Source organism: Charadrius vociferus, unplaced genomic scaffold, assembly GCF_000708025.1.
Source record: "Charadrius vociferus isolate BGI_N301 unplaced genomic scaffold, ASM70802v2 scaffold328, whole genome shotgun sequence".
Lineage (NCBI taxonomy): Eukaryota > Metazoa > Chordata > Aves > Charadriiformes > Charadriidae > Charadrius > Charadrius vociferus.
In genome coordinates, this window is record NW_009649567.1 from 12411 (window position 1) to 39195 (window position 26785).

At 50.9% G+C, this 26785-nt stretch overlaps 1 protein-coding gene across 1 annotated transcript in view; it reads right to left on the reverse strand.

The window, feature by feature from the left end:
* USP48 (ubiquitin specific peptidase 48) overlaps positions 1-26018 on the reverse strand; it is a 28643-nt gene extending 2625 nt beyond the window's left edge. The window contains exons 1-21 of the mRNA XM_009890070.1: positions 25902-26018; positions 25512-25668; positions 24520-24647; positions 23211-23335; positions 22516-22624; positions 21105-21238; positions 20816-20898; positions 20334-20513; positions 17839-17964; positions 15589-15738; positions 12886-13086; positions 11341-11455; positions 11063-11193; positions 9682-9753; positions 6514-6638; positions 6229-6351; positions 4316-4377; positions 3675-3785; positions 2880-3010; positions 2547-2653; positions 295-397 (exon numbers count right to left, since the gene is read on the reverse strand). Of these exons, the coding sequence (XP_009888372.1) occupies positions 295-397; positions 2547-2653; positions 2880-3010; positions 3675-3785; positions 4316-4377; positions 6229-6351; positions 6514-6638; positions 9682-9753; positions 11063-11193; positions 11341-11455; positions 12886-13086; positions 15589-15738; positions 17839-17964; positions 20334-20513; positions 20816-20898; positions 21105-21238; positions 22516-22624; positions 23211-23335; positions 24520-24647; positions 25512-25608 (2413 nt within the window). The 5' untranslated portion in view covers positions 25609-25668; positions 25902-26018. The remainder of the gene's footprint in view (positions 1-294; positions 398-2546; positions 2654-2879; positions 3011-3674; positions 3786-4315; positions 4378-6228; positions 6352-6513; positions 6639-9681; positions 9754-11062; positions 11194-11340; positions 11456-12885; positions 13087-15588; positions 15739-17838; positions 17965-20333; positions 20514-20815; positions 20899-21104; positions 21239-22515; positions 22625-23210; positions 23336-24519; positions 24648-25511; positions 25669-25901) is intronic.
* Between the last annotated feature and the right edge of the window lie 767 nt (positions 26019-26785).

Here is a 26785-nt window from a genome sequence, read left to right on the forward strand (position 1 = left end):
CGCAAGGGCCCCCCCGCCGCACGCGAGCGCCCGGAGGAGCGGAAGACTCGCCTCCAAACCTCGGCTCCCGCTTCTACCGCCGGCGCGGGGCGGATTCCCAGCCAAGCAGACGAGCCGCCATCGATATTTGATCTCTCCAAAAAACAAAGCGATGGGGCGGTAGGACCATTAAAACGGCAATTGAAGACGCTGTCGTTTATGCCTGCTAGCGGTAGACGGAGGAGCCCCGCCGCACTGACTCAGGAGGGCCATGCAAAACCCGAGGAACCTGGCGGTTATTTTTGATCTCTACCTGGTTAAAATCTGGGTCTTGCTCCCCCTCTGGCTTGTTTTCCTCCCTTTCCTCTTCAGCTTCTGAGCTGCTCACGTTCAGCTCCGGAGCAGCATCCTTCATTACCTGAAGTCATAAAAATCATTCTCCGTAACTAACCGGACAGCATCAACCCGGACTGTCACATCACGGCAAACAGCTTGCAGAGACCTCCGGGACGCCACCTCGATCCAACCGACCGAGGTCCAGCGGGAATAACCCAGGGATGTGTTCCACGTGCTCTGCAAAGTCTTCTCCGGCCCTCCCCAGCTGCACCGAAGCGTGTTTGTGTGGGGGGGAGCGGATTCGGCTCAGGAGAAGAAGCTTCTCCGTTGAATCGCAGGTGCTTCCTGCGGCTCAGGACCTGCCCTCCTCTCTAGGCAAAGGGAAAGTCTCCAGGGGCCTGGACTGATTTCTTTCCCATTAGCTGGCTGCTTCTCTGCTTCATCTAAGTGTATTACGAAAGCCCCAACACGGAGAAAGGAATATTATCTGTAAATTAAGACACTTATCCAAGCCCGCAGCAGCCCGACAAGAGGCACTCAGCACCATTATTTACGGGTCTGGAGGCTGTAAGTAAATGAAATCTAAATAATTTACACAAACGTATAAATAAAAAGGATGTTGGGTTCCGCGGAAGTCACTCCAGGAGGCACGGATCTGCCGGACGTGAATTCCCGTCTATGTTTCGGTTGGAGCCGGGGTTTGCAGGAGCCCAGGAGACTGGCACGCGCGCTCTCCATCCTGGATGCCCAAGAGCTCGCTTCTCCGTCAACGTATTAGCAATTAACGATGCAATCACAGCCCCCAAACACCCAGCACCAACCGCAGCCTCCCCAGAGCCCTCCAGATTCCAGCAGTGCCGCCCCTACGCTCATTTTCTACGGCTGCGGCTTCCCTCTTGCAGCGTCAGCCGAAGGAGGGACCCGGGGGTCGCAGAGGAGGGGGGGAGCAGGGGCGAAGGGACGGGGAAACATTCCCCGACTTTGCAAATCAAAACCGGCAGGGAAGGAAAAGCAGCGGCTTCGAGTGCCGCCGTCCCCAGCGCTCGCTGGCAGCGCCGCCGGCGGGCATTTTTGCTTCTTCGCATCCCGCCGAGGCTGCCCTGGTAATGAGGGATCTCGCAGGCAAGCTCTCGCCCCCTCTCGCCAACTCCAGCTGCTCGGCAAAGAATAGCTGCCTGTTTTGGTTTTATTATTTTTTTTTTCTTTTTTTTTTTGCCAGCCCCACGTGTGAGCAGAGTCCTGTCCAGCAGCAGAAAAGAAACAACAATCCTCCTCTGCACCAGAGCCATGATACGGCTTCGAGATTCAGCCTCCAGACAAGCTGAAAACCTCTAGCTCGTGGCTCAAGACCGCGCTGCGTGTTCTACATCTCACAACCGCCGCAGAAACCCATCCGGCCTCCGGCACCCCGCAGCTCTCCGGGCTCCAGCTCCTCCCTTAGATTGACAGGGAGGTGGAAATCAACAAGAGGCAAAAAAAAAAAAAAACCAACAAAATCAAACCCCACGCTGCAAAGGTGCAGGGAACATCTTTATCTGAGCTTGCCCATGAGCATTCGATTCCTCCTTAAAGCATAAATCAATCCCTATGGAGGAAGACTTACTATAACCAGCTTTTGGGTACCTGTAAAGCCAATTCTAGATCTGGTACTCATCCCTTAAGACACCAGTGAAGCAGAGACAGAACTGACAGCTTCGTAGAGAGGGTTTTCAAGATCCCCTAAGTTCACTGCTATTTCACCAGCACGGAGGTTGAAGAGCTCATTTCTATCTAGGAACAAATGTCACTTGAGCAACCAAGAAAGGAAATGACAAATATCGGAGGGGGAGGAGAACAGGTAGAGCCTGATAACGCCATTACGAAGACAGAAACAGTTACAACATTGTCTAAAATAATCAAAGCCGGGAAGATATGCTAAGATCACACAAGCAATTCGGTTTGGCAAAAGGAAGCCTCGAGGAGACCAAATTTTCATAGTTACAGCCAGAGTTTTCCCATTTGCTATTTTTGCCAAAGCGATAGCTCCCGCGAGCCGCAGAGCTGGGGGGTTTTTGGCCACAGTGAGCAGCCCTACCCACCACCATCCTACATCCCCACCAGCAGGTCCCAGCCCTGCGGGGACGTGGCGGGCTGCGATAGCCGTGTGCGGGTCGTTATTTGGGCACTGGGTGCAGTTTCCGTTAAATAAGACGGAGCCAGGATGAGCAAGGAGCGAGGGAGAGAGCCCGTACCTTCTTATTATCCACCACTTTATGGATGTAGATGGTTGCTTGGGTGTACTCACGCAAATCTCGCTGTTGTTGGCATAACAGCCCTTCCCTGCACTCCGGGCAGAGTTCTGGGGAGGCAAAAAGGAAAAATGCATTGAATTGCTTCAGCTCCTTGAAGACACACGCCCAACGCCTCTCGCCGCTAACCCGGGGCGGCTCACATAACCAAGGGCACTTGCCGAGCTCGGGATCCCCTTGGATCTGCCCCTTTATCCGAAAAAGAACCGTTTCCCAGGGAGTTGGCACCAAGCAGCCAAAGAATAAGGCACAGAGAGCGGCAAAAGAGTCACTCACGGGGTTCGGAGACGTAAAGTGCGCTCTCGGGGTCCGCCCCGGCAGCTTGCGTTCGGGTGATTTTGATGACGTGATCCACGACAAAGAGTTTTTGAATCCTCTCCCACTCGCTGGGCCATATCAGAGCTATACTGTGCAAAGGAACAAGAACATGCTTTATGACATGGAAAAGCCGAGCCCCGAGCTCCTGAACAGCCTCCCCCTTTTTCTTTTCAGTCTGTTAACGAAAGAAAAGCCGCAAAATCAGTCCATAACTCCAGCTGCACGGGAGGGCCCGTACACCCAAGATAACAGGGAAACAGCAGCGGGTTATTAGTGACGCTGTTCTGCTCCAGTCACGCCGGAGGGAGGATGGAGGAGGAGAGGAGCGAGTGGAAGATCTGCTACTTTTAGTTCTGCATCATCGCAGAAGCGACGTTACGGAGCATGAACTCCAGCCCAAGCATCCAGCGCCGCGGGGGCAAGTCTCACGGAAAGCAAACCGTAAGGAAGCCGGATGTTTCTACACCCCGGTCAAATTCAGGAGGGTTTATTGTTAGGAACTAACCAAGCTGAAGTAAGCTCTGTAGTTTTTTTTTTTCCCCCACCCCGACCCGGCAATCCTTCAACAATTTAGGTCTTGCCCTGCACGAAGGCTAAGGTGGGCTTGAGAAAGCGTACGTGTTCTTTTTGACAAGGGAAAGCACTTGCTCCTCGTGCTGCTGCAGCTCAGCGAGCCTCCGGGAGCGTTCCCCGCGGCTGGCGAGAGACGAAGGCACCCGGCAAAGGCAGGTGCGTGAAGAGAAGCAAACTCACAGTTTGGAGTCTTCTTTGGTCATGGAAGCGTAGGTGAACATGAGCCCCCCGTGGGGGCAGAGAAGAGCGCTGTTTCCTACCGAGGACACGGGGCTGCATCGCGTCGGCCTCCTGCGCGGGCAAAGGAGAAGCGGGTTTGCAAAAGCTCGGGGGGGTTTATTTCACACAAACCGCAACTCTGCGGGCGGCCAAGAAGAAATCACAGGTGAATATTTACAGAAGGCATTCCACTGGGGAATATTAAACCGCTACCGACGAGGAAATCAGATCTGCGTTCCTGCGCGTTGCAAAATTACTCTCCTACATAGCAGAGATTTCCATCTCCTACCTACCAGCAGCCCATGGAAACCGGATTGAGCGGTGACCTTTGCCTAGGATATAGCTCCAGACAGATGAAAAAAAAACCTAATCAGGTTACTAATCTAATCCCACCGTCTGGTTAAGATGCAGTAAACAAGGAAATTCGGTTTCTTACAACGTATTACAACCCATACGAGTCCTGCAAAAATCAGCTTCCTCGTTTCTACGATGGCAAACCACAGGGAACTACGCACTGCGCCGGGATTCGAAATGCAAAAATCATCACCTACAGCCCCTCCAAAAGGAATAAAAAGCACCGAAGAACTCTCAAGCCAAGTTACCTGACAAATTTCCTCCATTCTTCTACAAAGAACTGCGAAACAATGTACAGCTCATCTGTCTCCTGGAGGTGAAAAGGGAAAAGAAAAAAAAGCATCTTTTTTAATTAATCCAACAATAGAGAAGCGATGACTGTTCAGCTTTTTCTGCAGCGCTTGATCTCTTCGAGATCTCAGCGTTCTTACCATGACAACTCCATCCAAGTGTGCTGGGAAAGCCAAGGAAAATAATTCGGGATCAAGTACTAAGCACTTACATTACTAATCTCGTGTTTATTACAAAGTTAATTTAGCTTTAGATCCAATTACCTTTAACTCACAGCAGGAAACGGTCATTTCCCCTGGAGCAGCTGAGACTCCCCAGCACTGTTTTCTCTCGCCGGGTACTCGGGGCTTAAAGCAGACGCATCTCTGCACCCCGCTGGCCGTGGGGTGAGAGCGCCCCAACCTGCCTCATTCGCTTCTCCCATCCAAATCCAGAAGTTTCTCCTTTCGGCAGCAGCACGGACTCAAAACCACAGCCGGGCACCCTCAGGAGGCAGCGGTTTTCGGATAAACCAACTGATTCGCCATTCGACAGCCCGCCAGACTAGCCAAGAAACCACCTAGATCCTAAGAGCTGGGCGACTAAATCACTTCCCTGCTCACCTATCCTCATCGCTTTCCCTAGGGCAGATTTAAGGGCTCCTTCCATCTTTCTGCAGGAAAATTCAGCACATCTGAGGAATATATCTATTTATTTTTTTTTACCTCCCTTCATCCCCTCTAGATTAAACCGCTATGCTTATTTTCTTCCCCGAACCCCAACTGCTTGGGATCAACTCGAAAAGCTCGAGGGAAAGATGCTCAGCCTTTTTTTATCGGGCTCCTTTAGGAAACGCAAAGAGAACGGAGGACGTAGCTTCACTGCCTGGAGAGACCTTCATATTTTGAGCTGCCCCGTGGCGACGGGCTTCAGCTTTCCATCACCTACTCCAGCTACAAAAGCCGACCCAACTTGATACTACCCTTAACTACCGCCGGCAGGACCTGGTAGCTCTCCAGCTCAGCACAGAGCGTTTCCCATTTAAACCCTTTTGGGACTCCCTGGTTCTGAGACAGGGAACCGTGTTGACCTCGATATTTATTCCCGGCTGGAGAAGGCACCCAAGAGTGGCAAGCTGCCCTCACACGTAGGAGCCACCGAGGCAGACACCTGCCAAAGCAGCTTGGCAGGATCTAAGAGTCAATCATTAATCAGCGCCACGAGATGTCTGGGAGCCAAGGCATGGAGCCAACAGCTTGTGCCGTTTCTCCGGAGCCTCCTCGAAGTCCCAGGAAGGTCCTAGAGAGCCGTACGCTTGTGCCGGCGAGAAGCCGGTACGACAGGACTCGCAGGACCATCGCTCCTATTTGCAGGGCTGCAGCATTTCGGGAAGCTCCCCCTGAGCTCTCGCGCTGTAGGCGGATGCCGGAGCACACGGGAATTTTGTCCGGCCGGCAGCAAAAGCCTGGCCTGCACGGGAAGGCAGACGGAGGGCGGTGGTAAGGCGCCTCCACCGGCACGGCCGCGCCGTTTCGGTCCTTCTAGGGGCGGATGTAACCACAGCAGCAATATTGTCGCTGCTTATCTAGCCGAGTCTGGGCCAACGACAGCTATGTTGGCACACAAGTCCTTCTCGTGTATCTTTAGCAGGGCGCTGCGCCAGCGCGGCTAATCGGGGGAAATCACACCTCGGCACAACACACGTGTGAGCCGTGCTGGCACAGGCTTCCCTCCGCAGGCACCGGCTCCCTCGGACCCAGGGAAGGATGATCAGGCAGTCTCTCTCGCAGGTGAAAACCAATTTTTTTTTTTATAAAAAAAGAGGGATAAAAGCTCATAAAAACCTGCCCCGAGTCCCGCTACGTTCCCCTTGTTGCCCTCCTTCCCGTACCTGAGGCCAGCTGCCCAGGCAAGGTCTGCATTTATCGTGAAACAGGTTCTGGAGAGAAGTCTTCTGCTCGCTGGCCATCATCTTGTGCAGAGCTTCGTTTTCCTCCCCTTCGCGCTCCAAAATCTGCACGAAATCATTAATTACACCACAGCTTCAGTTCCTAGCTGTTATTAAAAGGTAATGCGACTTTCCTCCACTGCGCTGCGTCGCATTAAAAAGAAAACCAGCAACATGACCGCGTATTTACAGTCAACAAAAGGGTGACGCCGTTTGGCATTCAAATACCTTGCACTGGGAACAGCACTCTCTGTTATTTGGGAATTCAGGGGCCTTTGGAAAATATTGCTTGAGTTTCTCCCAGGCTTCCTTCGAAACCACCCTCCGCTCGTTCTCGGATATGCACAGGTCACCTGCGGAGAGAGAGCCAAGAGAAGGGCTTTGCTCTTGACGCGCTCAGCGATGTTTTGCAGCCGTAACTAGATTGAAGAGATTAGGGGGTATCAGCCAACACCATGTCAGCAAAAAAAAAAAAAAAAAAAAGAGCACAATCCATACACAAAGTCACCTTCAACTTCTTTATCATTTCCTTGTTTAGACAGGAAAAAAATATAATCCGACTTCAATTCATGTAAACGTCCTTTAGATTTCCAAGCTCGCGAACCCAAACAGCTGATCAAATACGAGCGGCGGTAAAGAGCTGCTCGGAAAAAGCAAGGAGAAGCCAAAGGGGGCAGAGGGCTACTGTCTTCTGATCTTGGCTATCCATAGCTACGGTTTTACAGCGACCCCATTTACCAAGCTGCAGACTAACCCCGCGCCCCAGGAAAACGGCAGCCGGGTGCTTTCCACAGCCTTGAAAAACAAAATGACCGCCGTATGATCTCAGGCAGTTACACGTGCCCTACCCAAGCGCCTCACAATCCAGAAAGGACAGGTTTTGCACCCTAAATCCACTCGAGGGAACAACCGGGGTGAGTAGATCCAAAACAAGATTTACCGGCTATCCCCCAGACAACTTGCCTGCTCTATTATTCATCCTGATGCTCAAACAGCTCAAAAAAAAAACCCCTACGGAACAGTTTAGCGCGAGGTATTTGTCATTTTAGCGACAGCCATAGCAGAAAGGTCACGCTTGCGCATTTGGCCACCACGTGTACGCGTGATGACGCGCATTCCGACGCAGAAACAAGGCTTGGGAAAACCGGAGAAGGCGAAGGCTCGGGGATCCGACCAGCTGCGGGGTTGAAGATCGCCAAGGGGAAAGCAGAACCGCGTCGCCCCGCGAGCCGGCAGCTGCGAAGTCAAGGCACCGGCCGCGGGGAGAAATAAGAGGAACAGTCGCTGCGACACCGAGATGCGAAACCGGATTTGGAGGCGGCACGGGAATGTATTCGTGCCTCGGCGTGGATTCCACCGGGGAGAGGGAAGCAAAACGGCAACTGCGAAGTTGCGGCGCTGAGCCGTGCCCAGCAAAGGGCACGAGACCTTATTATCTGTATTTCTATAGCCTGGAGAGCTGCAGGAAGAAGACAGGGAGAAAAAGCTCCTTTCCTCCCCACCCTCCGGTAGTTCTTTAACATTACAAGCAGCTCCTCGGCCCCGCAGACCCAGCAGCTTTCCTCGTTCCAGCCCAGCCTGGATTTTTGCCAGCCCCGAAGGGGGGGAAAAAAAAAATAGCAACGCTCCCCTCCCGCTTTTCCTCTACTAAACAAAAGGTCGGGCTGGACCGCTTCGATGCGGCGCTTGGCCACTTGTTCTTCATCAAACACGACCAAGTGGCGCAGCTTTACCACAGGAGGAAGCAGAACCAGGCTGCTTTCCAGAGCCAGCAGGGATGAGGGGAAAAAAAAAAACCAAAAACTGTACAAATAAGCGCCTTGACACAGTGTGATTAATGAAAACAGATTAATACGCTGTTGAGCGAAAGAGGTGGGGAAAAAAAAATAAAAAAATCAGATCTGGGCGTGCGGGGAACAAGTGCTTTGCCATCTGGAAGAAGATGATCCGAAGCACTGCTGACCCCGCTCCCCCCCATCCAGAGACACGTTTTGGGCACGGATATCCAAGAAGTCTTCACTTGGTATCTGGAAAAAATGAATCGCTGGGGTCGGGCAGCTACCGGAGAGCAAGAAATGGCAGCAAAGATGCGAAGGGACTTCTGAAGGGAACGCCCGGATGGCATTTCTGGAGGCCAGCCAGACCTCGCAGAGAAAGCGCTGCCTTCTCCAGCGCCGACCGTGACGGCGACGGCAGGAACTTCCTCCCCAGCAAAATTAAAGCTGTAAAGACCGCGACTACAGATTCGCTGATACACTCCAGAGGGAAATTTTAAAGGTGGAAAGGTTTGTTTTCCACCAGTAAATGGGAGGTTAGCTCAAGACGATGAAATCTGATCTGCCAGCGGCCCCCGTATTTAATATTATTTATTCTGATACGACCCAAAGTCACAGACCAACCAGCGATTTACCAGCGTGATATTTTCAAAGGCCTACTGGCCTATTTTTATCACGTCCAGCTACATTAAATGTTTCATCACCGCCCTGCGTGCTTTTATTTAACAGCAGCAGCCTCGCGGCAATGGGAAACGCAGCGTTAAAGGCTCTGAAAAAACCCAGCTAACACCGTGACAAAGTGCTCAACCACTCTGCTTTAAAATACGGCTTTATCAAGCCCTTACTCTCCATCCTTGATTAGCCTTGACGACAGGAGGCGCGTTGCTAATTTATGGCGGGTATCTTTCTTAGTAGGAAGAAGATGGAGCATCCCTGGCGGGGAAATTTATGCCTCCAAACACAGTTTACTAGAACAGTTGTGTCTGGGAGCAACCTACAGGCTGAAAAATCGAGATTTAAACAACCAGGTAGCCAAGGATGTAGCTAATGAAGCGTCAACTTAGCAAAACAACTAACAGTGGGTCAAAACCTTACGTAAACAGACACCAAAGCACAGCAGGTTGGTAAATCGATACCCTTCGCGGTCCCAGCCGCTCGCAGATAAGCCCGTTTCCACAGTTGTTAGGTAAGTGCTCCTGTTTTCACCTAAACCCAGAGGATAAATGGATATTCTCAGCTCCCACCTTTGGCTGATTTACACCACCCGTTTTTCTCCTGATCCTTTCAGAGCTTCCCAGCGGCTGCAGGTCCTCGGGGCTGCCCTCGCTCCATGGCGGCGCCGGGTTAGCGGGAGGAAGAGACGCTCCCTTCCGCAGCCCAGCATCTCCCGCAGCATCCCAGCGCCTGCGCGCTTACGTCCCTAGCGCTGCCTTCCAAAACCCGCACTGCAACGGGACAGCGCTCGCAAATAAAAGCTCTGAGTTTGAGTGCGGAGAAACACCGGGCAAAGGAGAATTAAGCGCGTTTCCTCAGTGACAACTCATGTTGGTCTTACGCGGAGCAAAGGCGGCGAGGTTAACGTCTTGAGCGGTGGGCAACAACAGCCCCCGTAGAGACTTACCATGTGGGCAAACGATGTCTTCATTAAAATTTAATTCCTCTTCCTCCTCTCTCTTCTCTTCATTTGATTCATCTAATAAATAAATAAATAAATAAATAAATAAATAAATAATAAATACAAGAAGATTGCACAGAGCTCCCCTCCCAAGGAAAGGAAAAACCTGTAGGGGAAAAGAAGCGCAGTTGCCTTTCAAATTGCAGGAAAACCCTTAACCCAAGGGAGGCTCTGGAAGCAAATTTGTTATTCTCAAATGTCTTGGCCTCTGGGCAGGCGGGATTACAGCCTCCAGGCCACGTAGGAGTGCTTTGAAGTGCGGGGAGCACAAGCTGGTCCTTTGTGAGATTACAAAGGATGCATTTGTTATGGCTAAAACACCACAGGGGTTCACTGCTCCTAAAGATCTTAAGAGTTTAACCTAAACACAAGTAGAGGTAAGAGCTCGGGGAGCAAAAACCTTCCTGGCAAAATACTAGTCCGCTCTTTGCCATGAGGACACTGATCTAAACCAGATGCTGCCAGACAAACTAAGGGGGCGCCTGCCAGGGGGTTGACCAGCCCCCCATTAACGTATAAATTATAGTTAAGAAGTACAGCCGCACAGACAGAAGCGCCAGCCGCTGAACGGCAGCGTCATAAACACAATAAAGCGTCAGCGAGAGTGTCTGACCACCCGCCTAACGCGCAAGCTGGCTCGTGAGCAATCCCAACCTACTACTGGGAGCTGCAACCTGTTGGGAAACCAAGGTCACCACCCAGGAAAAGGAGGAGAATTACCCCCATCAGGAGGGCTGCGGTGTTCCCCTTCAAGCCCAGTATCAATGCCCATCGTCTCCCCTTTCATTCAAACAAGCTTCTCCCCCTCAGTTCAGAAAAAGCTCCACAAAATATCCAGTTTCCGAAGGTTTAAAGAGCAGAAGGCAAATAAAAAAACCCCTCAGACTCACGATATGGGCACAGAAGAGAGTTCAATTAATGATTTTTTTTTTTTCCTAGGCTTTACCAGCTGTGCTCTTTCATCCACAGACCTTCCCAATAAACATCTTCATCCCTTCCCCGAGGTAATTTTCATGCTTCTTCCTCCCCTGTGCTCTCTCAATTCAGATAAAAGCGGATGAAAAGATCATGCGTCTGGGGCGGTAATTTCACACAGCTTTGTAAAACTACTTATTACCTCATCTTCTTCACTGGATACAAAGATCACCCAGCAGTTTTGAAGCTTATCAACTAAAGAGCTCCTTAAATGAAGGAGCTTTTTATTTGATTTATTATCCTTTCCTCCCTACTCATACAAGGGAAGCAAAACAGCTACAGGAGCACCTGACGTGTCTTTTGTTAGGAGGTATCAGTCAGAGCTGGTGGGTCTCTCCAGCAGCAGAACTACCTTTGTTTTGTGCGTTTCCATTCATTTTCCCGTTACTGTGCTCTGCGTCTTCGTCTTGCTCATTTAATTGCTCCAGAGCCAACTGACGCCAGCTCCGCAAGGACGCCTTTCCAACCCAAAACCCGTCGTTCCTGCAGAGAGAGAACAGCACCGGCAACCCGAATCACAACTCTGTTGGCCGTTCGGAGCCCCAAACAGTAAAATCTTTAGGAAAAAAAGCTATTTAAGCACTTCTAGAAAATCTCTGACACCGTTTGAAAGGGTCGGGACTTACATACCCCTTGACTGTTATCTTCAGCAAGTTCGTAACGGTTTTGTAGTCTTCGTTTAACTGGTTTTTCAGGCGCAGGATTCGACACCTTTCTACTACGCAGTCCTTGCAAAGTGCTTTGACTGGGGCGAGGCAGCGGGGGGGGGGGAAAGAAACACAATTTATTACTCCTCGCTGGTTCGAACCCCCTCAGACAGGTAGGTACCAACTCCCCTCCCTCATGACCGGAGATTTCACATGTAAACGAGGAGATCCCTGGGGTCACTGCCAGATCAGGCCACATTTGAAGCTTAAATAAGCGTAAAATGCTTCAGATGAGGTGCGATCTGTTCCGCTAGCTTCACAGCTCTCAGGCGCTGGTATCAACAGTTTGCAGTTACAGCTGCCAGCGCGGTCACGCCAACGTACAGCCACGCGAGCCGAAAGGCAGGAGAGTTTAGGCGTACGCAAGGGAAAAGCCTATGTTGTGGCACTTTGCCACTTAAATCGAGATTTAAAAAAACCCAACTCTCCTGCAAAGCTACACCGGCCCGACAGGAGCGGAAAGCCGCAGCCGGGCATGTATTTTCATCGGGGAGCAAGAGGGTCGCATCCAGGGAAGTCCGAGAACGCTGCGCATCCGATCCATCCCTCCCAGCTGTTCTCAACAACAACAACAAATAAAAAAACCCCAACCCTGCAGGCAATCTTCCAGTTGACTAATAAACATTGGCCTGGTTTGGTGGTGGTTTTTTTTTTTTCCCCCCACAAAGGCTGCCTGCGTCACAGCAGTTTCTGCCGGTTGCGTTTCTTCCCTATAAGCTCCTAGTAGGAGCTGAGCTAATTTGGTCTCAGTGGGAGTTATTGAGCTCCTTTATAAAAGAAACTAAGCCTGGGGCTTGATTAAGGGATGCCCAAGGTCTGTAGGGGCTGGGCTGACCCCAAAAATCGAAACGCGTGACAGATGCCTGCAACACAAGCACATGGGCTAACACGTATGTGCTTCCCGTGCTTGAGGCAGCTCAGGACAGGCTGGAGGTGAAAGATAGTAAATGATTTTCTTGGCCCGCGCACATCCGTGCTGCTCCGGAGCGCGGGCTGCTGGCAAGATGCGGGCCCGAGCCCCACCAGACCCGCCAGGATCTGTAGGTGCTGCAGGCACAGAAAAATCATTTTCAAGAGTCTGGCGGGGGGGGTTGCATGTGCAAGTTTCATTATTTTGCAGAATCAACTTCATAAAACCATCCAAGTATCACGTTTTCTAACCTAAACGCACCACCACCGCTTTCTCCAAAATTCCTCCACGCGCAGCTCTTCCTCGAGAGAGCAGAACTCGGGTCTGTAACAGACCCTGCAATCAGACTAACTGCATTTGTTTGAATGCTAACGCAATTAGGTGATATTACAAAAATTCACCCGGAAATAACAGCGCAGCACAAAAGCTATGGGCAGAAATAAAGTTATGATGATAAAGGATGGCTCAAAATGGGGCTGGGACCAGAACAAGGCTCTAAACCACGTTCAGCATGTGAGAACGTGACTGGAGAGGGCGTTTTCCCGCCCGACGCCTTACCGTTCAGCCGGGGCCCTCCTCCGTATCTCCTGTAGAAGAAGTCGGCCACGTACTCCGATATCCTCTTCATAATGGATATTTTATCGGGATGGAGTTTGCCGTGCGAGCACAGGCAGGCTGTGTTATCGATAGGTTTCGGAGGAGTAGACTCATCCAGCCATTTCTGCAGCCATTCGAGAGAGATGAAGTCGTACGGGGAACCTGGGAGGGGAAAAAACCACAAAGAGAAACAAGCCCGTACGTGTCAGCTAATACACAACACAGCAGATGGTATTTTATAATTACTCCGATATTCAACGGTACTTTTAAAAATTAACAAGCTATCGCTGTTGATTAAATCTCTGTGGTACAAGTTTCCAAACATCGGATACAGCTTCCCCCATCCAGCTCTCATCTCCGCATCGCAGACTTAGAAGAAGCTATGTGAAATTAAAATATGCAAGAACAAGCGGTCATTTCCAATTCAGGCAATCGATACGAGACAGCGCAGCACTCCAAGCAGGAGCGCTTTCAGACCGCTAAGCCTTCAGGGGTTTAGCGGAGAGCAGTCGAGGAAGGGCTTTCCTATCGTCCATCGAAGGACAAATATAACATTTAAATTACGATCATACATTAAAGGCAACTCGAGCAAAGAGACGAGGTCAGGGTTCGCCCCATCCCTTTGGCGCCCAAAGCGTCGGTGTTATTCAGGGCTGCTCTTACAAATCCGGGCGAGAAACACTCGCACATTTTAAGATTTACACTGCAAGCGGAAACTTGCTCACATTTTTTAGTGTGAGCACGATTCTTTTGGAAACAGAGCAGCAGGCTCGCCCTTGTTTGCTAAAGGAGAGCCACCTTGCACAAAGCCAAGGTTCAGGAGCGGGTCAGCGTCTGTACGAACAGCGAAACAGCTTTGGGTGAAACCCCTGTATCTCAACACCAAGACCCCGTATTGATGTGCAAACCTTTCTGCGAGACGATTGGGAATTTAGGAGGAAATTAAACCCATTCTGTGCTGACGCGAGGAGGGCAGCTCCGAATGCGAGGTGAAACGGAACCATTAGTTACATTTATCAGATCAACACAAATCCTTAACGTTTCATACGAAGTAGCTACAGAGAAGCTACAGGAAAATCCTTTGTCTCCCCAGCTCGTGCTGGATCTTTGCGAAGCCGGGTTTCAAACCCTCTCTCCTCTGCAGGATAAATCAGCAGTATTTTCATCTTACGCAACGCCATCAGAGATACACAGCCATGACCTCCAGAGAATTGCAACGCTGTCAGAAATGGTTTGCTAGTTTGGGATGAAAGCCGCCTCCCCCGGAAAAGTACGGTTTTTCTGGGGCAGGCTACACAAAGCTGGCAGAAAACGTGTCTGCACAGCTGCGGAGAGAATCCCGAGCTCCTGCGGGACGGGACCCACAGCAGCTCTGGGACAACGCTGCCTCCAGCTGTGCTAGCGAGCTGTCATGCCCAAAACAGGTAGTTGGTGCCCTCAGGGCAGCGCTTCAGGTACTGCCATCTTCAAATTGGGGCAGAGGAGCTTTACCCACACCTGTAAAAAACACCTTTTTGCAATTTATTCCTCCGTCCTGTTAGAAACGCCGAGAGCAAACGATTCTGTTTCTGCTAGGGGGGAGAGAAAACACACCGGAGTTGCGCTCGCTGCTCCTTTTTAACGGTGACTCACGGCAGATTCATACCTCCACCACAACTTTGATTTAACGGTGACATTTTAACACCGCTCAGGCTTGCGGGGACTCGGCAAGATGAGCTGCGACACCCTCCTGCTTGCGAGTTAAGCGCCCGTTGTCTGCAAAGCCGGGTTCATAAATTGTAGAGGCAGACGTTTACGGGAGCCGAGGAGTCTGCTGTTCGGCTACTCGAATCTCGCTGCTGGTTCTGAGCATCGAGCAATGAATATTAAAAGCTAAAAATCCAATTGTCTAACAGGCTACACAATTAAACACATCCTCAAGTCTTTAATCACAGATTTCCTGGAGCTTTTAGGAGATGCACTGTAGTGGAGAGAAATTCCCCGTGCTGGATGGAGAGAGCAAGTGCCCTTACACTTGTTTTGAAGGAGACGGGAGAGAAAAACAAGGCGGGGAATAAGAATCCTTGTGCTCAGGCGCACTAAGGCGACAAGAAACAAGGAGCAGTAGGAAAGATTAACTCCAGTCGCTCATCGGACGGACCCTGAAGCTTAGACACGGGGCTTCAAAACACTGGTGGGGATGAATTAAATCATTTTCTGCTGGAGGTCAGGCATTCTCATCCCCCGTTACCTGCTGATTAATTCAGATCAACAGCTCCCAAACTTGCCGTGAGTTGGCAATTTGAGACCGGCCGGTTATTCTGCCTCGATGCTACTAAGCGCTAACGAGCCAAGCTGCTCACCAGGCAGAAGAAAACAGTCACAATGCATGGAAGCACGCAGGAGACTGACTGATGGGGAAGGAGCAACAGGGAATTAGCGACGCCAGAGGCCATGAGAATGAGCAAAAAAGGAGAAAAATAGGTTAAGGCAGAAAAACAAGAAAGGGAAAACAAATCCTAAGCATGCACACAGCAACAACAGACAGCGATCTGCCGAGAGGGCTACAGCTAATGCCTTCCAGCCAAGCACTCAGGCCACAGAAACGAGCTGCGGGTTAGTTACAAAACATTACTAATCTTAACAACGGTCTAATACAAAATACTACCACAATATCTTACAGACCAGCTTCAGCGGGTAACCTTTTGTAGAGCTCCTTCACCTCTTCGTGTTTGATTTTGCCTCTGGCCACGCTCTGTTTGCGCATCTCGGCCATTTCGTTGCACCACTCCTCAAACTTGCAGTTATCCCGCTCGACCAGCTCCTGCAGAAAAGCTGTTGGGAAAGAAGAAAAAGCGGTCATTTCAAGGAAAAATGCCAATTATTTCAATTATCCCTACGACCGGTTATCTGGGGATAACAAGCAAGCCTAAAAATTCCCCTACACAGCTACCGAAATACGAGGGCTTTCCGAAAGCCAAGGGCGCGGACGTTGCTCTCCCCAATATTTATGGTTGTAGATGATTAAATGCGACTACCCCGCGCGACACAACAGCGCCCAAGAAAATAATGTACTCGGGGTCGGTTGCTGCGTTCAGAGAAATCCTTCGCCTGCTAACGAGCCTACGCCGAGCGCTGGCCGTCGTGCGAAGTGCAACGGGGGTTTTAGCGAGAGGCTGCAGAGCGGGAGCAGGGCAGGACACTTCGCTGCCCGCTTCGATCCCTCCCTGCTCTTCCTCTCACTCCTGCCGTTTCTCTGCCTCCCGCTGAGCGTGGCTCCTCCGTGCTGCCGAGGACCTGGCGTTCCTGAGGGAGAAGCGAGAGCTTCTCACCCTACGGATACACCTGAAGCTCGTCCCCACGTGCAGCCCCACGGGTCCGGGCGATCGCAGCGAGAGGGGTCGAGCACGTCGCAAAGCCCAAGGGCAAAAAGCCCTCAGGAGATGGGAGATAAGTCAAGGCAGATCCTGGTGCCGACAGGAAGGTGAGAGGAATGGGAATTTTTGCTGTTGCCAACGGAAAAAAAAACAAACAAACAAACCAAACTTCAACAGAGGAAAGAAGAAGATAAAACACTTCCCTCGAAGCGCTGGTGTAAGGGAGGGGGGGAAAAGCACTGCTTATCTGAAGCCTTTTCCTATTCAGCAGTATTTTGAAGAGCTAAAATATTTCCCGAAAGGTTAACGCTTGTGTGGCCAGAGAGCACAATATTCACCCTGGGAGAATCCACAGTATTAAAAAACAACCAGCTTGACCCTCTTGAGGTCAGAGCCAAGTCATGTCTCTCCACCGTCCCGGAAAAGCCGCTTTTAACAGCATCAAAGCAAAATGCCTCAAATTTACAGTTGCATGAAACCTCCCCGCAACCGCACGGCTCGACTGCTGCCCTTCGCTCCCTGTTCCCTGGCAGCCTTCCACTTGAAACAAAGGCAACCGCGGGGCTGCGCAGGAATTTGGAGCTGGGTGGAGAGGCTTTTTGCCGAGTTATTGTTTCGGGCAGAGGGGTAGGAGGAAAGGGAGCGCAAGAGAGCTCAGGAAACAGACTGAAAATACAGATCTGAGGCAGGAATTAGCAGCGATTCCCAAAGCTGTGCGGCTCGCAGGGGGGGTTTAGTGGCGGCGGGGCTGGAAAAGGTTTGGTGCTGTTATTAGGGGAGGGGGAAAGCTGCACCATTTGCCACCTCTGCATCCAGATAACCTGAACAAACAGGGGAGGTCCAAAGGGGACGCGCCACCTCCACTGTCCCCGCTTCGCCGAAGAGGGAAGAAGGTGGAACACGCCTCCATCCCCACCAGCACCAGGGGCCTAATTAGTATTTCTAATCGAGTAGCACGCAACCGCGAAGCACCATTAAATCCACAGGCCAAACCTACAGGGATTTCTGCCACCCCCAGTAATTCTAAAGCAAGACACGAACACGCTTGTACGAAACTCTCGTTAAGGGCTTGCATCCTCTTATCGTCATGCCGTTTAGACTCAATACGGCAGAGATTAACCACTCGCAGAAGAAACCTGACATCTGTCAGGATTATTCACCTCCAGCACAGAGCGTGCACTGCCGATGACATTTAACCACGCTGTTCTCCTTCGCCTTCAGGAACCCGAGCGGTTCCTGTGGGATCCCGGCCGCGAATCCCAACGCTCCCACCGCCGCACATGGCTCCCAGCGGGACGGTCTCCTCCTAACCCCTTTTCCCAATCCCCTCTCGCTGGTTAGGATAGCGAGGTCTGAGCAGGCACAGGGGTGGGATCAGCAGGTTCGTATTGTTTAAGCGCTAGGAAAGCCCAAAGGTTTTACCGGTCATGACGCCGAGTCTCCATACGGTACCGTCGGGGCTCCCAGACAGCGGTCGCAAAAGGGGCTTCGAGCAAAACCCCCGCCTGGAGCATCACAAAACGAGATGGAGAGGCCAGAGGAGTCAAAGCTCCCTTACCTGGTACTTCGACTGTCAGAGATTTCTCCCGGGTTTGCAGCCTGTACACCAGCATGTAAGCATTGCGCGAGCAGTGGGTCCCTTTCCCGCACTTCGGTTTCCGAGTCTGGGATTTCGAAGGTTCCGCTGCGGCACAGAAGGCAAAACACAATAAACACACAAGTTCGCTTTACCCATTCTCCGTTAACGGGACGAGTTTGCCACCTAGCCGGCTTCCCTCTCCCCGCTGCGCCCTGCCAGGCCTCTTTTTGCCAAGCACTGGGCTTGGCATGAGCCGAAACTGTATCCCAAAGAAAGAACCCAAATCCCTCCAGCGTTTCTGGAGGCAGGATAATTCCAAGGGACCAAAATTAGGAGCCTGCTCTCAACCGCCCTCTGCAAGAGCCTTTCTTCTCTCCCCAATTAAAACCTCACCAAGCCAAAAGTAGCTCTTGCAAAAAACATCCTTTCTCCGCCGCGCCGCTTGTTCTGGTGTCCTGACACCAAAGAACAGAGCCAAATCCTCAGGGGGGGGAAAAAAAAAACCACCAACCCAAAAAGTCTTATTTACAGGTGATTGTGTACGTGACAAAACACGCGCTTTTATGGAGCGAACAGCCGCGGAAATGGTCATTTCAGAGCAGCTGGTGATGCGATGTAAACTCGTGTTGCAAGAGTTGTCGTTTCCAGCCAGACTGCCAGGCGAGGAAAAAGTACTTATCTACAGCTGCAGCTTCAAAAATCAAGCTTTTTTTTTAATTACAAAAAAAAAACAAACAAGGGAACAACCCTCCATAGATCAAACTCTAAATGGAACACTGAAATGTTTACAGAAATGTCTGTCTTTCCCAAATGCTGGGAAAATTCATGTGCCTCTCCCACCGTACCATCCAGGGGACTTCCTAGACGTTCTTTCTTTGCATTTTCTCCAAATATTTTCTAAATTGTTCCCATCTGCACAGGCCAGGCCACAGGACTCTCCCCACAGCCGACCTCTGCTTTTACGTTATCGACGCTCTCCTGCTGTTGCGCACCTTTGTAACGAAGAAGCGTCTCCGCTTGGCTTGGAGTAGGCAAATAACATCAAGACTTGACAGATATATTAAGGATCTCAGCCTCCAGAAGCTTCTAAACATGCTTTATGTATATTCTTCACGCAGCCTTGTATTTCAGCAAGAACACTTATTTGCGCTTAAGTGTAAACCTTTACAAGACCGAGGTCACAGAGGTTTATTTGCATCTTATTTCGCTACGCTGGGTAACTCGGGAAGTTAAAATGAAAGGCCGAGAAGCTCTCGTTCCCCGTCAGCGCTTATTTTTCTATCTTACACCACTAGATGTCTAGCCAGCTTCACAATTGGGCTGCAGGCAAGCGGTAGTCAAACATTAACAGGATGACAAGGCTGCTCCGATGGCAGGCGGCGTTTATGTACGCCGTGATGAAACGCGAGGAGGTGTTTACTAGCAAGAGAGCTGAAAATACCGCGGCAGCGCGTGGATACGTGCACGGAAGGAAGCGGGAGAGGCAGGCGAACGCCCCACGCCTGCTCAAGGGCGCGCACAGGCTGATGCCGCTTTGCAACGAACCAAGGGAGCAAATACATCTGAGGGTGTCTTTTCACCACGCTGTTATTGAAGGACGCTTTAAAGAAAGGCAACGTTTCGTAAAGGCCAACTGCAGCAAAGCACGAGCGTCCTGGTGGGCCTGTGCTTCTGGGAACGGACTGCTTGCATTGCAAGTGACATTTCCGGCATTAACTTCCCTCTTTCCCGATACTGCAAAGCATCCTGCGCTAAGGAGCACTGAGCGACTGCAAAGCCCAGCGCTCAAAACACCAATTTAATGCCGAACCGCTCCTATACAGTGAGCGCAGACTGAGAAACGCTCAGCCCAAGTTCTGCAAGAAATCAAGACCCTGTCCTGTCCAGGCAACAGGGCTATCTGGGCAGCACCAGGACACCGGCACAAGAAGAGCCGACGACGGTAGAACAGAAAAGCCCAAAGGAGAAGTAAAAAGTGCAAAGTAAAAACGCAGTTTGGGCTTCCAAACCATTATTCGGATTAAGATTTATTATGGAGACTCTTTACTGCCTCCAAATAAAACACCTCAGTGGAAATAAAAACATAACGCCTTCAGGAAACTGAAAGTAATCTCGTTATCTGTTCTGAAACCTCCTTTTGCACAGCAGCCAAGGAAGCAGCAACTCGCCTGTTTCATCCCGATAGGCAACTGCTGCCCGAGTTATCAGCGTCTTATCTGCCATGCGGCGGGCAAGAGAAATACTAGAGTAGAGGAACCGATCACGAGGTGTGCGTAAACACTCACACGGGGCTGAAACGAAGAAAATCTGGCTGCAATTAAGAGAATTGCCATTTCAGACGTTACTCCTAAGACGTGACAGCACGCGTAGGAGCGCTTTTGTTTTAAGAGTAACAGGGCCTCCACGTATTCAGCCTCCGTGTTTTTGGTGAAAAGAGTTATTTTAAAAGGGCACTCACAACTTAAAGGTTTTACCTAGATCTTCCTCAATCCCCAACTGCAGTTTCTTCCCCTCCATCTTTTCTATGTCTTCGTCGTTAAACTTGTACCACTCGCCCGTCTGCGGATCCTTCACGTGGGCGATGTAGTGCCCGGAGTAGGCGCTCACGCCTCGGTGTATGAGGACGGCACTAAGTTCATACACATAAACGCCATCTGGAAGGAAAGCGGCAGTTACGCAGCGCTCTGGATGAAACAGCACGGATCTCTTCTTCCCGAGCACTTAACGTTTTTGCCAAGGCAGCGGACAAAGACTGCACTTGAACGAGCACCTCTCTGAGACCTCGCTAAGTAGGTTGTGGCTTCCACAACCCACTTAGCGAGGCAGTTCTTTGAAACACGGGCTTCAAACAACCCTTGACATCATTTTTCATCAAAAAGGGCATTCAGAGGAGATCTCCTCTCGTCTGCCGAGGGGCGGTGGGTAAAGTTAACGAAGCACAGTGCACAAAACTCACTTTTTTGTTCCATAAAAGGCTCCATGTCAAGCAGCTCGGAGAAGCCGATGTAGGTGTTGAGCTTTTTCTTATGGCCAGTTTGTCTGCACAGAGGCAAAGCTTCGGTTCAGGGGAGAGCACTAACAGTTCACACCTCAAAATAACTCCCCTGGAAACCCACCGAGCATCCCCCCAGAAGCTCACGCACGCACTCAATCCTCAATCTCTCAAATCAAGGCAGAAAAGAGCCGAGCAGACGACTTCCCAAAGAGCTTCCACGCAACCCAGGGCGTTCCAGCGAGAGGCTTACCTGTCGAACACGAAACGCATCAGCTGCAGGTTGAGCGTGCAGGGAAGGCTCAGCAGCCTGATCTTCCTGGTGGCGTTTTGCTTACTCTGACAAGTTTCGCAAAAATAACGATTGTCCCCCTCTAGTTTTTCTTCCTGAGCCAGGAGGGGAGGTAAAGAGAAAGGTCTTGAGAACAGGTTACCACTGAAAAGTCAACCAGTTCAAGCTACTCAACAGCTGGAGACTGGAAAGCACGGAAGTTATTTTAATCATTTAAGTCTCTACCCAGCTGCTTTCCAAAATAATCGCTTGGTGAAAAAAAGCACGCGAATAAACGCGCTTTACAGCACGGCCGTAGTCGGCTGCTCTCGCTTTAAGGAAAATTTTAGACCGAATTAAGCCCTGTTCTCAGGTCACATAAGGGACTGTCAGGCGCGCTCTCCGCTTGACCAAGTTGGTTTGTACTGAGGGCTATGGAAAACGAAAATCATTAAATTGCCCTTTTACGAGCTCACATGGACCAAGTTAATGTAAAGCCACATTTTAGCCTGAAAACTACAATCCTCTTGTGCTCAGCCAAATATCACCGCGTAAGAGTCATTGCCTAAGTAGATCCAACGGCAGGATTATGCCAAAGGAGAACTCCAACTGCCCTAAACAAGGTCACCGGGTGGTTTCCTTTGAAGGAGGAGCAGACAAACTGGAAGTTCACCGTTTCGGGATTTTAATGCACGTACACAAACCAGTCTTTTTTCATAGCAGACCTTCCGCAAGCAGAGCGACCGGTTTGCTGAGCGCATGAGCGCAGCCGCTGCCCGACAGCCAGCCAGCTCAGGTACAGAGTCACGCTTCAGGTTAGTTCTGCCCTAAATATTTGGAGTCGAATCCACACCTCGACCCTTTAAGATGCCGGATCTTAACTTAAGATCCAGGCAAATTTTCAAATCGAATTAAGAGCACTTGCAGCTGTTCCGGCAGCTATTTCCAGCCCTCCCTAGGATTTCTGAGAGCACATTTTAGAGCGGGGGAACGTCTCCCGTTGCTACGCGGATGAGCACCGATATAGAAAACACAAAAAGCAGACGTTCTCCCGGTGCTATCCATGACAAGGCACGCAGGGACTTCTTGACAGACTTCGGGGGACTTATTTCCAACTTCGCTGGGAAATTATTTTCACTAAACACACGGCTTTGAAGCACTTTTTAAAGCCGTAGCACATTGTGTTACGCCCTGGTCCGGAGCCCACTCCTCGCCTGCATGACTCAATCCTCATTTTTTGGGTTTACAGAAAAAAACCTTTCCTTTTGCACGCATCTCGCTGAGAAAAGTCAGTCGCTTCGCTCCGATACCAACCTCAAAGGTTGTTAATTGAAAGAAGGGATTAAAACACCTTGCTAAGAATAGCAGGACTCAAAAACCACCGAGCTCGTACCTTAAGGAATTCCGTTATACAGTCTGTCAACTGCTTGTGCCCTTGGATGTTTAACTCCAGCTCATAGAATTTAGACACGAGTTTGGACTCCCGGCCACACTGGTTGCAGCTAGGATTGGGAAGAAAGAAAAGACAAAACCACATGAAGTGAGTTCACTGGTTCGTGTGTCTGAACTCCCTGGCTATTAGTAAACTATTCCTTGAATGATAAAACCAGGAGAAAAAGTTGTTTAAAAATCACAATTAATGTGGTTCACAACTCTACACCACCAACACTCTGCAAAATGGCGGTAACAGGATAATAGGATCTACCAGGAAAAGCAGGAGCAGCTGCTCACAACTCACACATCATTTCATGTCATTTTTGAGGTGAAATCCACATCTCTCAGAACGCGGGAATGAAAATATGACAGCCGAGTACTCTGTTTTCTGGCTGCAGGACTCTATGTTCCATTAGCTCAGCAGCAGGTTTAATTGCAAAATTTTCATTAAGGGGTTAAAAGCAGCTGAAGAACTGCAACACCACCATGCGCACAGGATCAGGAAACCTAAAAGCTAAAAACCTCTTAACAAAACATTTCGGCAGAACCTTACCTGCCTGCTCCAGTTGCGAGGAGGGATCTTTTCCCCCCTCAACTTCTTCTAAAATGTTTAAATATTTACGGGAATGTTATTCCCAAAGACCAAATACTTACACTGTGACATAGGCGTACTCTCCACAGAACTGCTTTTGCACTATGTTGCGAACATCTGGGTTTTTTTGTTTGGATAAAGTATCTTCCAGCAGTGACATGAACAGCTTGGAAAACTCCTGGGCATCCTAGAAGAGAAAGCCAATTCCCTTAACAATACGCCACAGCACAAAGCTCAATCACAACTCGTCGCTAATTTACTGCAAATTACCCGGAGCCCTACACACAGGCTGCACGGAGGCTCCGGCGTGCACTGAATAGAAAAAACCCCCAAAAAATAAAAGACCAGTCAGGAGAACTATAAAAAAAAAAAAAAAAAAGGAATTTGTCTAAAAGGAGCGCGAGGCCCCCAGCATGAGACCACGGCGTGAGTTCTCCTGGCTCCCGGCCAGCCGCGCCGAGTGGTTTGACTTCTGCCCCTGCTCCTCGCAGGGCTCTGGAAGAAAAAAAAAAACCCCACTCACGCGGAGTTTTCTATCCCATTAACGCTCGTCTTTCGAAGCTCAGCGTGCAATTCAAGCTGTCCCTGCTTGCCTTATAAGGTGAGAAGAAAAACACCCCCCAAAATGAGAAGCCACCCTGTCAGTTTGTCCCCTCCTGCAAGGCTCGGGAGCTTCCCCACCCTCAGCTCAGGGCCTTCCTCTCCCACCCTCGCTCTCCTCTTCCGAAAACAAACGGGCTATGGCCTCTCCCGGCCGGCCTTTACTATCACCGATCGGTAGTAACCGCTTCCTTCCCCTCTCGCATCCTCCCGAGGAAACGCACACCGGCGCTCGGGCTCTTCCTCCGACAATCTCCCCCTCGCTTCTCCAAGCTTATTTTCAAGCCGTGCCTTTCTCCTGAGCTCTCTTCAGCTTCGGGGACAGCCCTGTGGGACTCGTCTGCAGTGCTCACCCCTCTCTAACCGTGCTTTCTCTGCCCCACACGCTCGCCTCAGACCTCGGCTGGCTCTTGGTGACCTGATTGAGGTCTTTTTGCCTTGCGAGGGCACTTCAAAGCCCCACTGAAGTCCCCACCGCCCTGGGAGGAGCAGCTCATAAAGCACCTGCGAAAGGACCCTCATGGCACCTTCAGCTCCCACCCCGCATGGTGCCGGCGTCGATCAGGCGCTAACAGCACTCCCCATTCCATCTCCACTCCCTGGGCTCCTCCTCTCCTGAAAGGGCCCTGAGTGCCCCTTCTCCCTTTGTGTTTGTAGGGAGAAGGAGATCCCAGCTAAAATAACCTAAAAGAGATGCTAAAATAACACAAAAGGGCAGTTTCACGCCACTTTAAAGAAGACAATTACTCGAGGGACGCGCCTCAAACCTACCTGCTGCTGTCCAGTGTCCAAGCCCAGCGCTTTGACGAACCCAGAGGGATCAATGTATCGCCTTTTGCTGTTCTGCAGCAAGGCAAACAAGTACTGCAGGTGTTCACAAATGGTCTGAGGCTCATAATCTATTAAAAACAAGTTGCACAAGTTACAGCAACTCACTCAAGGCAAGAGATAACTGTTTCAAGTGATTCGAATTCGCTTACTCTTTCTTTGTAAATTTAACGATTAGAAGTGATACGCTTTTTAAAAGCTGTTTTAAATTATCACGAGAACCGAAGCCGTTCATGTCAGTAATGACAGCAAAGTGCCAAGTGCAGGCCCAATATCATATAAACGTAGAATCATTTAGGTCGGAAAAGACCCTTAAGACCATCGAATCCAACTGTAAATATCCGGCAGTGCCGAGCATGAGCTGTGAGTGAACAGTTTAAGCAGCGCACACCCTGTAGCAACAGCTTCTTTTTTACCCTAAATGGTGAGACATCATTTAAAATTACCACAAAAACAACAACAGAAGAAAACAGGTGGCTGCCCTGACCCAGAGTGTACCTATAGCGCCATGCCATACATAAAGACACGTTGCCCGAGGCCCTTGCGTGTGGGCAATGAGGAGCCTCATTCGTACTGGGGACCTCAATTTTTGCCCTTCCATGGGATGAGTGCAGCTCCACAGTAGCACAGATCAGCCCCAACCCATGTGCTTCCACCCCCAGCACCATCATTAAGCTGGAAACCAGTTTGGGAAGCAGCCCGGCAAGAAACAAACTCAAATCGGCTCTTCTTAACCAGATTAGATCACATCGATTTAAGAAATAACTCGAGTAAAGGATAGTTTGTTCCTAAAAGCCGAGCGATGGACTCAAAAACAATGGTGTGGAGATCAGACGAGCGGTTGTAGCTTTGCCCACCGATTCTCCCGATAAACGTTATCCCCAAGCGGATGCCAATGTGTAAAATTGTAGGAGAAAATAAGCAAACCCACCCACCTTTGTCTTTTGGGATGCCCTCTCCGGCCGCATACTCGCAGTAGGCGCTGGGACACAAGTAGAGGGCCTGTCGGAGCTCCAAGTTAAGAAACCACATCTGCAAGAAAGTGTTGACGTAGCACGTGGCGCCGAGGTTCGTTAAGCCCACGAACGCGTTCTGGCGTAAGAGAGAAAGCAACAGTGATCACTCGCCGCTGCAGAGGAGCAAGCAGAAATCCAACAGTTAGGGCGGCCGCTTCATGGGTGTTTGTTGGGAAAACGCCACTCCGGCATCATACAAACAGCCACATCCCAACTGGCTACTGGGGGACACGAGCTGTCACCTGCCCTTGTCCCCATCTTCCCCCAGGGACCGGAAAGGGCTTTTGAAGGGGCAGGGGGGTGGTCTACCTTCTTGCGGCGCTCGCAGTTGGGGTCGTCGATGTTGTGGAAGCTGTTCTCATCTATCTCGCCCAGCCAGACGTGCTCCCCAATTCCCACCAGGCAGTTGGGATTCCCCCGGCAATTCCTCCTGTAGAACCAGCACCCGTCCCAACCATCACCACCAGCAGAAGGGACACTCTTGTCCTTTGGGGTGGTGACAGTGGGGGATGAGGACAACAAGGGGCACCCTAGAATGCTAATTAGAGTGAACAGGGTGGGACAGGGGGCCCCCACACCCCCAAAAATGGTGGTTAGGGAAGGAGACCCTATGGGATGGAGAACTAGAGGCGAGGAAAAAACGGGGACCCCAGGGAAGACTACAGGTCCTGGAGGGTCCCCTATACCTGGGGAGCCAGGCAAGGAGAGGGGTCCCCCACAATCCTGGGTGGGGGGTAACCTATATCTGGGGAGCCAGGCAGGGAAAGATGAGCCCCACAACCCCGAGGGGGGGAGGTTTCCCTATAACTGAAAAACCAGACAAGAAGAAGGGTGCCCCACAACCCGGGGATGGGGCCCTATATCTGGGAAGCCAGGCAGGGAGAGGTGTCCCCCACAACCCCGGGGGAGGGTGTCCCTATATCTGGGGAGCAAGGCAACGAGGGCGCCCCCCCCTCCCCTCTCCAAACGCTGGGGAATGGAGGTCCCAAAGAAGGGAACGTGGGGGGGGTTCCCATCGACCCTGAGGGACCCAGAAAGGGTGGAGTGCTCCCTCAGCCTCACGGGAGGGGAGGCGGAACATGGGGTCCCCCCAGCCCTGGGTGAGGGCCCCGGAGAAGGGAAGGGAAGGGGGAACCCCCAGAGCCCAAGCAGGGGGCGAGGAGGGGGGGAAGTTTGGGGTCCCCCGCAGCCCT